Source organism: Seriola lalandi, unplaced genomic scaffold (assembly GCF_002814215.2).
Source record: "Seriola lalandi dorsalis isolate HSWRI2012SDOR001 ecotype SW California unplaced genomic scaffold, Sedor1 jcf7180002054923, whole genome shotgun sequence".
Taxonomy (NCBI): domain Eukaryota; kingdom Metazoa; phylum Chordata; class Actinopteri; order Carangiformes; family Carangidae; genus Seriola; species Seriola lalandi.
In genome coordinates, this window is record NW_019525475.1 from 1 (window position 1) to 10,520 (window position 10,520).

The window sequence follows — 10,520 nt, forward strand, 5'->3', positions numbered from 1 at the left end:
GGCCTGTGTTGAATTAAGAATATTAACCAAATACAGTATTTGTGAGACTATAGCTGGAAATAATTCTCAGTATTTTTTGCAAGTAGCTAGTTGTCACAGAAACAAATACTCATATCTATGTTTCACTAATTCCTGTTTAAAGAACTTCTCATCTCAAATTGTATAAATAACATTTCAAAAACAAAGATTTGAGAAAATGTAAAAAAATTATATACAAATTTGTGTCTGAGACCTTAATTTCTCTCTTCCATTAATCACAACCTCTCAAATTTATCTTGTGACCCTTTAGAGGGGTCCAACCCCAGGGCTGGGAACCACTGGACTAACTTTATATAAAGCAGTTAAAACTAGCTCCAACTTGAGCAACTACAACAGTAATATGCTGCTGAAGCATTGTATAAGATGTGTTGTATTCGACTGTAAAATAAAGAGTCAAATACAAGTATAAAGTAACAGAAATAAAAATACTCAAGTAAGTATTGAGTATATTTTCAACGCCTGTTAATGTCATGTTATGATGACTGAAATCGGTCATGGAGTCATTGAAACCAAGATTCATTCCTCAGATAAAGTCAGCTGAAGCTTGAAATGTCTGATTCATAGCAGACGTAAATGTCAGAAGAATGTAAACATGTCACAGGAACAAAAAAAACTTCAGCTAACTATCTTCATTTATCAGTTTTTCTGATCTCTGCCTTTGACAGTTACAGTAAAACAGTCACAGCTTCTCCACCCACAGCACTGTGTTCCTGCTACAGAACAGCTCTCTATGGTGATGAGATGATGGGAGACTACATTCCCAAGATATCAGGTTTAATCTTATACATTGATCACGGGTGAAGCATGTTTGCAGGAGCTGGGAAAACCTCATACCTGGGTCAAAAGGCAGTGTTGTTTTTAGTCGTGCAAGAAATGTGGCTCCCATAGACTCAATATAAAGATGTACGTAGCCCCCGTAACGTCACCCATAGGTGTCTGGAGAGCCGTTTTGAAGACCAGAGTGGGCTGCTCTGCCGTTGCCATCATGGCAGTTGTTGGTGAAGTGTAGAAAGCGCAGTGTTGGAGGGAGGACTTCATCCTCAAGAAAAAGAGTTGCCAGTTTCTCCTGAATGTTTTTCTGTTTCCTGTGTCTGTATTTCCAGAGTTTACCGTCATCTGTCGGATTTCAGAGGAATGCGTGCTCCCCTGTCAGTTCCAATATGACGGCAAAGGTGTGAGGGTCATGTGGTCCAAGATGGACACCGATAATGTGGTGATCTGCTCACGCTTTGGCGACTCGAGCTTTTTGAAGGGCCACAAAGTGGCAGCTGCTGAGTATGCAGGGAGAACACGCCTGTATGACGACCAGGTAAAGAAGGGAAAAGCAACACTGCTGCTGAGAAACATCAAGCCAAAAGATGAGGGCACATACGTCTGCATGACCCATAGTGCAACTGACGCTGACGTATCTGCCATCGTCTTTATCGTTATCAAAGGTACAGGTTGTTTTAAATTAACAGATTGTCATATTGTTGTATAACATGATCTTTCAAAAGCATTTTCTTTCTGGCGCGGCAGCGAAACAAGTTAGATGACCACTCAGAAACTGGACAGAATATATGAGTGACTTCTATAAGGATTCATTTATCAACCCAAAAGTGGACAGTATGAGAAATGCTTAGAAGAAACACAAAATGTTTGGTTACCAGGGTAACCTTGATGGTTGTGTCAGCTAAATTAAGCTAAGCTAAGCTAACGGTTAAGCAGAAAATCCAGAGTCAGGATAGCTGAGGAGCTCATGTGACCTTCATGGGTTTTTGTATGTGCAGTGCATTTATAAATGTAAAATAACAAATATGTTGTCACACACTGTTCCTCTTCTCTCTTTTTTTTTAAACACAGCTACAGTTGATAAAGTCGACCTCCAGCAGGTAGAAAACAAGATCACCTGCAGCTCGGAGGGGATCTACCCTGAACCTGAGCTCACCTGGTCCACCAGCCCTCCATCCAACATGAACCTCCAGAGTAAAACCACCATCCAGCAAACTGTGCACCACCTCTACAACATCAGAGGTTTTCTGACAGTTTCAGATATTGATCTGAGCTACAGCTGCACCGTCAGCACTGAGAGACACAAGAGGAGAGCCACTTTGTTTAAAACAAGTGAGTCACTCTGGAACTTCTGTTTTTAATTAGTTTTGTTGCTTTGTTTAGCCTGTAGAGGATTTTCAGAGCTATCTCAAAATGTTTTTTCATTTCAGCTTCTATCACTGGATCCAGCACTGAAGCAACGATCCCCTGCACGGCCTCAAACACTCCCCCAACAGGCCTTGTCTGGAAATTCAACCACAATCAGATCATCCTGACCCGGACCGGAGCTGGCGTCTCCTCCTCAGTCTCGGAGAAGTGGAGGAAGCAGGTGAAAAGTGTGTCAGAGTCAGGCAGCCTCACGCTACAGGACTTATCTCCATATCATGAAGGAACATACACCTGTGAACTGAGTGATGCTGAGGAGACACTGATAACCAACACCTTTCTGAGGATAGAGGACAATCCAGGTGAGGCTGCATGATGTGTTATTATCTGTATAACCTGCAACAATCTAAACATCAGAAAACACCATCATGAGGCATCATGGGAAAGTGCAAGTAACTGACTTTCCATTTCAGGGTATTCAGCCAAAGTTGGAGGCATTCTAGGCTGGGTGGTGGTAGCCATTTTGGTCCTAGCAGCAACAGTCGTCCTTGTTCTGTACTGTCAAAGGGTAAAATAATGTTCTTCATACACTTTTAAATTCATTTCCTGTTTGTTGTTTCCATTGATGAAACAGGAAATTAGGACAAAATATAAAATCTGACCAAATCAAATTAAGGAATCACGACGATGTGATGTTTTTTGCTCTGCAGAAATTGTTCTTTATACTGAAGAAGAATAAATTAGATTGTTTTGATTTTATGTTTATACGTTTCTGATACTGAATTCTATTTATTTGCAGCAAAATTGCGCACCAACATATGAAGAAACGCCACGTCAGAATCAATGAATTCCAGACCGGCAACCCTCTGCTTCAGTAAACTGGAGACTCTGATGTATAACTGTGTTAAACGACTGTGAGCATGACATGAACATTCATGTCATATGGACAAGAACTGTAAAGAAGAAGAGTTCAAGACGAACAAACCTCTCCACCGAACACTGAAGGATTAGATTATGTTCTGAACTATTGATGTGCAATGGAGTAAACAAACATTTTGTCTTCCAGGTTCTCCTGGTTTCTCCTTTGTGGTTTCCTCTTAAAGGAGCTATTTGTTTAAGTTTATATGTAGCTAACGTTAGCATTAGCAGCTGTTTACTTACCAGCCTAGAAGAAATGTGGCAAGTTCAGCATCAAACTTTATTCCTTTACTCACCAACAGCTGTCTCTAGAGATGGAAAGCGACCATCTTGTTTTGCTTCTACTTCTATCTCTTTTCATCTACTGAAGTTAGCATGCTAACTAGTTAACTAGCTAATTCAGTCTGCCCTGAAGAAGTAGCTGCTCAGAGGACGTATTATAACCTCTTGTCCTGCAAACACAACTATGGCTGAAGCTCTTGTCCAGACTGGTAACAGGTGTCAATGCTAACGCTAGCGATGTAGCAATAGCAAAACTTACAGATAGCTCAACCCTTAAATGATTTCTGTACAAAAATAAAATAAAAGATGCTGAGTGTAAATGTTTATTCAAACCACACAAATAAAGTTAAGATAGTAATATACTGATTCAGTTATCCACTTCAAATTTAAGAAATAACACACACAGCTACACACGTGGAAAAATTCTCAAACAGAAATATAAAGACGCAACAAATCTCTGGATTTAAACACTGATCTGTGTGTGTGTGTGTGTGTGTGTGTGTGTGTGTGTGTGTGTGTGTGTGTCCCTGTTACAGCAGGCGAGGGTTTTCCTCTCTGTAGTTGTATGGGTCTCCTTTGAAGGGCAGATGTGGGGGGTGGTTGCAGATTCCCATCAGGAAGATGATGATGGTGCCCAACGTCATGACCGGAGTCACCAGGAAGAGACAGAGCCGGTCCACCGTACGAGCGATACCGCTCCAGTTATCTTTCTCCTGCGAAGACGGCAGCGTGGGGGTAGAAGTTTAGTTTATAACTTACAGTGACACATTTGATTTATTAACATGGCTCAACATCTCTTCAGCACAGTCTCAATCAAAACTGAAGACCGAAACCGTCATGAAAGGAGGATTTACTGCAGGACTGCTGTGTTAGATGTAGCAAGGTGTTCCTAATAAACTGACGACAAGGAGTGTATGTGCATTGCACCCTTCTACTACAAGGCAAAGTGTCTTACATAAAAGGTATTAAGAAAAGAAACACAAGGATATATACAAAGATGGAAAAGAGCAAAAGATAACCTTTGACCTTTCTCAGATACAGAAGAAATCTGTTTTAGGTGCATTTTGAACTGGTTTCTTCTAGAAAGAGAGTTTCATCGTTGATGAGCTGCAGCTGCAGAACCACCATCACCTTTACTGTGGAGAGCAACTTCATCCTGTTTTTCTCTCCCTCTGCGTCTCACCTCGTTGTAGTCGTTCTTGTTGCGCATGTGTTTGATGATGTAGTTCGCTCCGTCCACAGCCGGCTTGATCTCTGCGTACAGCTGGTCTGTCACCTCTCCCTCTTCCTGTGGCTTCACCACTACACACACACACACACACACACACACACACACACACACACAGAAAGTGTGTCAGTGACAACATCCCACGTCTGGGGAACCATGACTGAAATGAATGAAATAGTGGACGTACATGCAGCGTGCGTGGTTCGTGTCATCAGCCCGTGTCTCTCTGACTGTTTCTCGAACATCAGCTCGCTGCGGGACTTGACGCTGTAGTACTCCTCCGCCGTAGCGATGTACCCCACTGAGCTGGATCGCCGTGGCAGCACTCCATCCCAGTATGGCTCCGCCTCTGCAGGGCGGGACATACGCAGGAGCCGCGGCAACCGCTCCAGGAAGAACTGGACAAAGAAAAGGGGAAATAAAAAATACAAAAAAAAACAGAGGCATAATTTGTCTGGTTTTTTCTTTCTCCAAATCAATCTGTATCAATTTTGAAAAACTTTTTATATTTTGAACAGAGCAAATCTGTAATGCTGCCGATGAAATTAAAATTCAACATTTTCATGACAAAAGAGCAAGATTTTGTTTCTATACAGTATATGATCCATAAAACACAGACACAGGAGGAGGAGTGTGTATGGCCTGTGTGTGTGTGTGTGTGTGTGTGTGTGTGTGTGTGTGTGTGTGTGTGTTACCTTCTTGGTCCACTCAGACATGACGTGAGTGCTCGGTGTCCTGAAGTGCAGGTTGAGGACGACCACACAGTTCAGCACGACCACCGTGACCAACACCATGATGAACATCAGATACCTGAGACACACAGTTGTTGGTACAAGAACAAACACAATAAAATATTTCATCCACTGGTAACTCAAAACATTTCTGTCTGATCGTTGGCCTGTGTGTGTGTGTGTGTGTGTGTCTGTGTGTGTGTGTGTGTGTCTTACTTGACAATAAGCGGTACAGACATGGAAGTCTCCGGCAGTCTTTGAGAGATCAGCAGCAAGAAGACAGACTGAGCCAAGAGCACAGAGATGGACAAGGTCATCTTCTCACCACCTGTACACACACACACACACACACACACACACACACACACACACACACACACACACACACACGATTAAATTAATCATTTTCTTTGACAACAGTATTTTCCAACCTTTTTTTCCACATTTTTTAAATGTTTAAAAACCAAATGATTAATGGAAAAGATCATCAGTTGTGACCTTTAACCGAAGCTTATTTTTACAGATTTAAGTTCATAAAATAATTTTGTAATAAAAGCATCATTTAATAAAACAAACAAACAATAAATAACAACCATCTGCACATCACTGATGTAAATAACAGCAGCTCACATTTACAGTAAACGTGTGATAATGTGAATGTAAAATGAATCTTTTTGCATTTTGTTCAAACTGAATCTTTGTGTTTTTGGAGAGGAAACTGCACTGACTGTCAGCGGGCAGGTAGTAGACGAGCGAGGCCAGGAAGGAGATGAGCACACAGGGGATGATGATGTTGACGATGTAGAAGAGAGGTTTGCGTTTGATGACCAGGTAGAAGGTGATGTCCTGGTGCTTGTTGCTCTCCATGGGAATGTGTTTGTAGGTGTTCCTCTTGGCCGGCCGGTGGATGATCTCCCACTCGCCGTTCTCTGGCGACATCAGCCACGAACAGGACAAAACAAAAAAACAGAACAAGGTTTAGACGATGAGGCTGGAGCCAGGATTGAGTTGATATTCTTTAGAGATAATATCGACAATGGTGACTGATTTCTTTCCAAGCTGCATTAAAATAAAATGAACAAAAATGCCTCAGAGGGGAAGAAATGTGGCACATTTTATTCCAGGCAGCGTGAAGAAATCTTGAAAAATGCATTTAGACCATCATGTGCAAAAACTGTGGTTATTGTTAGCGTGTTTGTGCGTGTGTGTGTGTGTGTGTGTGTGTGTGTGTGTGACTGGGAGGACACCTGTAAAGCTTGCAGGGTCGGTGATGATCCACTCCACCAACCATTTGCTGGTTTCGTCCGCTTCTTCCTTCAGCAGCATCCTGATCTCTTTGGCGTTGTAGGTGAGAGAGCTGCAAAGCCACATTGGGAAAATGATCTAAACGCTGATCTGAACAGCTGATCTACAGAAGGCTTGGTTGTCATACAAGTTTATCAGCGTTTTAAATGCAGCACAGCTTTTATGTAAACCCGCACATCACTGTCTGGTTTGTGTCTTACGTGAATTTGAGCGTGCAGTTCTGCCAGTCGAAGGGGAAGTAGTTGACGTTGATGGAGCAGGAGGAGCGGAAGATGGCGGGTGGCAACCAGTAGCAGAGACCATTCTCATAAACCAGGACGTTACTGTAGTAGGCCACCTGGAACTGGGCATCGTTACTGAGAAGAGGCAGGGATGAAATTAAAAATATATAAAATCATGTTTATTTTGTCTCGTATTACCCAGAGACAAACACACGAGGAGTAATCAGAGGTTCAGAGTCATCAAACAAAAATAAAAGTAAATTGAATCTCACTTGTTTTCCAGCACAATCTCTGGCAGCCACACCATGCTGGACGGCAGGCGAAGCGTGTCAATGCCATCAAACTCTGTTGTATTCCACGACAGGCGATAGTCGGTCCACGTCTAACACACACACAAAGTGAAAGTGCACTGTGCAATTCAGAATACATTTCCAGTATCTATACAGATTAACAAACACAGATATAAAGTATTGGAAGAATCTTTCAGGAAGAAGAGCTTTAACGTACATGATCGATCCAGACGTTTGTCAGCAGCGTCTCATCTGCTTCTTTCTGCAGACGCAGGACGACAAAGACGGATCAGCAGATTCATCAGAAAGTCCAACTCTTTAAACCATGTATTAATTATTTTAATCAGCTTTATGTCATTGCTCTAGACAGACAAACACACATGTTAGATTTCAGCCAATGTTTGTTAAATATAAATGGGATGTTTCAGATTAAGAAAATGCTTTAACTGGGGAAATTCTTAAAGTGTTGTTTTGGTATGTACTGCTTCATTTCACTGTCAGTAGAAACAGACTGTCCTTAGAAACTATTACACTCACACACACACACACACACACACGCACACACACACACACACACACACACACAACTGCTTTGTACCAGAGAGATGAGGTTGGAGAGTGTGAGGGCGAGGTAAACGTCGACGGCCTCCTGCTGCCTCTCGACGGGACGCAGCTCTTTGTTGTATCCTCGCTCTTTGAACAGGTGGTTGATCAGACGCTCCTCCTCGTTCCTGCCCCAGCACTCTGACACACACACACACACACACACACACACACACACGTTTAAACACTTTTATGTTCACATCAAAAGGAAATAGTATTTTGACTCATTCCCAGCTCAATACAGCAAAGTGTGTGACATGGAAGGATGATCCTCTTCCAGAAAAACAAATGAACACACACAGACAGCACAGTTCATGCAAGAAATACAAGTAAATACAAATAGAAATATCCAACAATACTCCTGTAAATGTGGAAGAAAAGTTATTGATAATTTTCTATTGATTTTATCTAAAAAGTAGAAGGTTTCACTTTTATAAAGCAATCAATGGCACACACACACACACACACACACACACAAACAGGGCCTCCTGAGTGTGTGTGAATGCTTTCATGCCGCTCATGTTTCAGTGGGTCGTGGCAGCTGCTGTGAGACCAGTGCACATAACTGTCAGACATTTCTCCTCTGCACACTCCCAGTTCAGCGCTCGGCCATGTTTCTGTGTTTTTGTTTGCACATATGTTGATTTTTTTAATGAAATCAAAGCCCAGTCTGTGGTTGTGCACTGATCTGTTCCTCTCAGCAAAATACTTACAGTTTAGTCCATCTGTTTTATTTTTCACAACTTATTCTCCGTCTAAATAACGAGTGTAGGGCGGCAACTAACTACCATTCTCAATATTAATCAATATGCTGATTGTTTTCACGATTATTTGATTATTTTCCTGGTTTGTAAAATAGTGAAAAATGCAAATCAAAAGTTACTAAAGCTCAGATTAACACATTCAAACTGCTTCTTTTCTACAACTATTGTAAAATACTGAGAAAACCATCAAATATTTGCCTTTGAGGAGCTAAAACTTTATTTTGAAAAAGACTTGAAACGTTTGATCACTTATCAAAATTGATCTGCTAAATGTTTCAGCTGTAGCATGATGACTCCCTGAGTTTGTCAACGTCTCAGTGCAGGAGTTGAGTTTCCTGTGTTTGTCTCTATAATGTTAAAAAGGAAAAAATGACAATAAAGAGATATTTACTAATGACAACAAATATATGCTGCTTTAAAACAGGAAGAAGAGTCAGCTCAGGACTTCACTACGAACAGCAGTCTGACTATTTCAAACACTGGACAAAAACAGCTTCACAAACGAAAGTTAACTCCGTCAGATTTTAAAGAACCAACAAGAACTTACCGGTGGAGAGCAGAGTGAGCAGGAAGACGGAGGCCAGCGCTGCACGCTGAAGCTTCATGGCTGACTGGTGGTGAGGAGTGAGGAGGCCTTATACCCACCGACCTTCTGCCAGGAAGGCAACTGACTGACTGACCGACCGACTGACTGACTGACTGACTGACTGACTGACTGAGTGACAGGCAGCAGCTGCAGCAACACAGAGAGGAGAAAATAGAAAGCAGGCCTGAGCCGGCTGCTGTCACCTCCACTGTGGACGGGAAACAGTGACATGGAGGGGGGGGGGGGGGGGGGCAGATACAGTTATAACATCATAAAGATCTGAACTTGTGATGAGGAATGACAGAAACACCAAGGTCACCGTAAACTCACCACCGGGTAAGACCAATAAAAACACACAGACTGCCCCTTTAATATATTTATAATCTATAAAATGTCATTTCAATTGCAAAATCATTTTGTACCTCTGGGGGCAAAGCTAGCCACTGGATGTGGCGTGGGAGGCTCCAGATTCCCACAGTGTGTTTCTTACACCTGAATCTAAAAGGAAGACATCTGTACCAGATCCAGATGCAGATCCAGATGCAGATCCAGATGCAGCAGGAGGTGTGAGTGGAAAAGAGCTTGATAAGTAGAATAAGATAAGCTCACGCCGAACTGAATTGGTCGTTACATCCATCTGGAAACTGTGACATCTGCAATGAAAAAGAGACTGTGGTGGAACATGTGTTGAAAATGAGAGAGGAACATATTAAAGATTCAGCTGGAACAAGAAACGATCAAACACATGGTTTTTATAAACAATCCTGGGAATGGTATTTTTTTTTAATCATACTTTTATTTACCTAAAAGACACTGCATTGAAAACAAGAACATGAGGAGGCTAAAGTTCAACAGTAGGTGGCGATAATGCTCCATGTGGTTATAAAAACAAGCCGCTGCCACTGACTCAGACAGACAAGTGACAAGGAAGCGGCGTCCTGACTGATGACCTGCCTCCATGAAGAAGACTGACAGATCACGTTTTCATTTTGATCCCTAAACAGCGTAGTGACATGTAATTGTAAATGCAAAGGACTGTAGGTGCTGTTTGCTTATTGTATTGGAATATTGTCACTGTAGATCAGGTTAAGTCTTTTAAAATGAATTGTCATCAGCTTTTAAAATTTCCTTTGAGTGTATTAAAATGAAAATGCTTTTTAATTGTCTTTTCTTTGCTGGATTCAGAAGGAGAACAGGTGTTCTCCCACGTAGCCGTGGGATGCAACAAGCTCTCTGATTGGTTGGAGAGTTAACCAGGTGGGTTTGTCACAGACAGGTTAAATGAAGAAGCTAAATGACTCAGCAAATCGATTAGCAAATAGGAAAAGGAAAAGCAGCTGGAAAAAGGAAATGGAAACTGAAGAGGGGATCCAGGAATGTATAACTATTATTAAAATGCCTTTTCAAATTCAGTTAA

The 10,520-nt window shown here is 41.8% G+C and overlaps 2 protein-coding genes across 2 annotated transcripts; one reads left to right on the top strand and one right to left on the bottom strand.

Annotated features, from left to right (window-relative positions):
• The first annotated feature begins 198 nt into the window (after positions 1-198).
• Positions 199-3,741, top strand: LOC111673662 (uncharacterized). The gene is made up of 5 exons (XM_023431499.2): positions 199-1,475; positions 1,882-2,142; positions 2,241-2,537; positions 2,649-2,743; positions 2,975-3,741. Exons 1-5 carry the CDS (start codon positions 1,223-1,225, stop codon positions 3,020-3,022), a joined length of 954 nt encoding a protein of 317 aa, XP_023287267.1. The 5' UTR covers positions 199-1,222; the 3' UTR covers positions 3,023-3,741.
• chrnd (cholinergic receptor, nicotinic, delta (muscle)) lies at positions 3,685-9,217 on the bottom strand. Its single transcript, XM_023431505.2, has 12 exons — positions 9,065-9,217; positions 7,749-7,894; positions 7,368-7,412; positions 7,133-7,242; positions 6,840-6,995; positions 6,582-6,691; positions 6,063-6,263; positions 5,551-5,662; positions 5,299-5,413; positions 4,791-5,001; positions 4,559-4,677; positions 3,685-4,088 (listed from the first exon to the last, which is right to left on the bottom strand). Exons 1-12 carry the CDS (start codon positions 9,120-9,122, stop codon positions 3,906-3,908), a joined length of 1,566 nt encoding a protein of 521 aa, XP_023287273.1. The 5' UTR covers positions 9,123-9,217; the 3' UTR covers positions 3,685-3,905.
• Between the last annotated feature and the right edge of the window lie 1,303 nt (positions 9,218-10,520).

Coding starts and splice junctions, on each gene's coding strand:
- LOC111673662 (XM_023431499.2), top strand. CDS start 1,223: ATGTGGTCCAAGATGGACACCGATAATGTGGTGATCTGCTCACGCTTT. Junction 1,476..1,881: donor CGTCTTTATCGTTATCAAAG/GTACAGGTTGTT, acceptor TTTTAAACACAG/CTACAGTTGATAAAGTCGAC. Junction 2,744..2,974: donor TTGTTCTGTACTGTCAAAGG/GTAAAATAATGT, acceptor ATTTATTTGCAG/CAAAATTGCGCACCAACATA.
- chrnd (XM_023431505.2), bottom strand. CDS start 9,122: ATGAAGCTTCAGCGTGCAGCGCTGGCCTCCGTCTTCCTGCTCACTCTG. Junction 7,243..7,367: donor CAAACGTCTGGATCGATCAT/GTACGTTAAAGC, acceptor TGTGTGTGTTAG/ACGTGGACCGACTATCGCCT. Junction 6,692..6,839: donor AACTGCACGCTCAAATTCAC/GTAAGACACAAA, acceptor GTGGCTTTGCAG/CTCTCTCACCTACAACGCCA.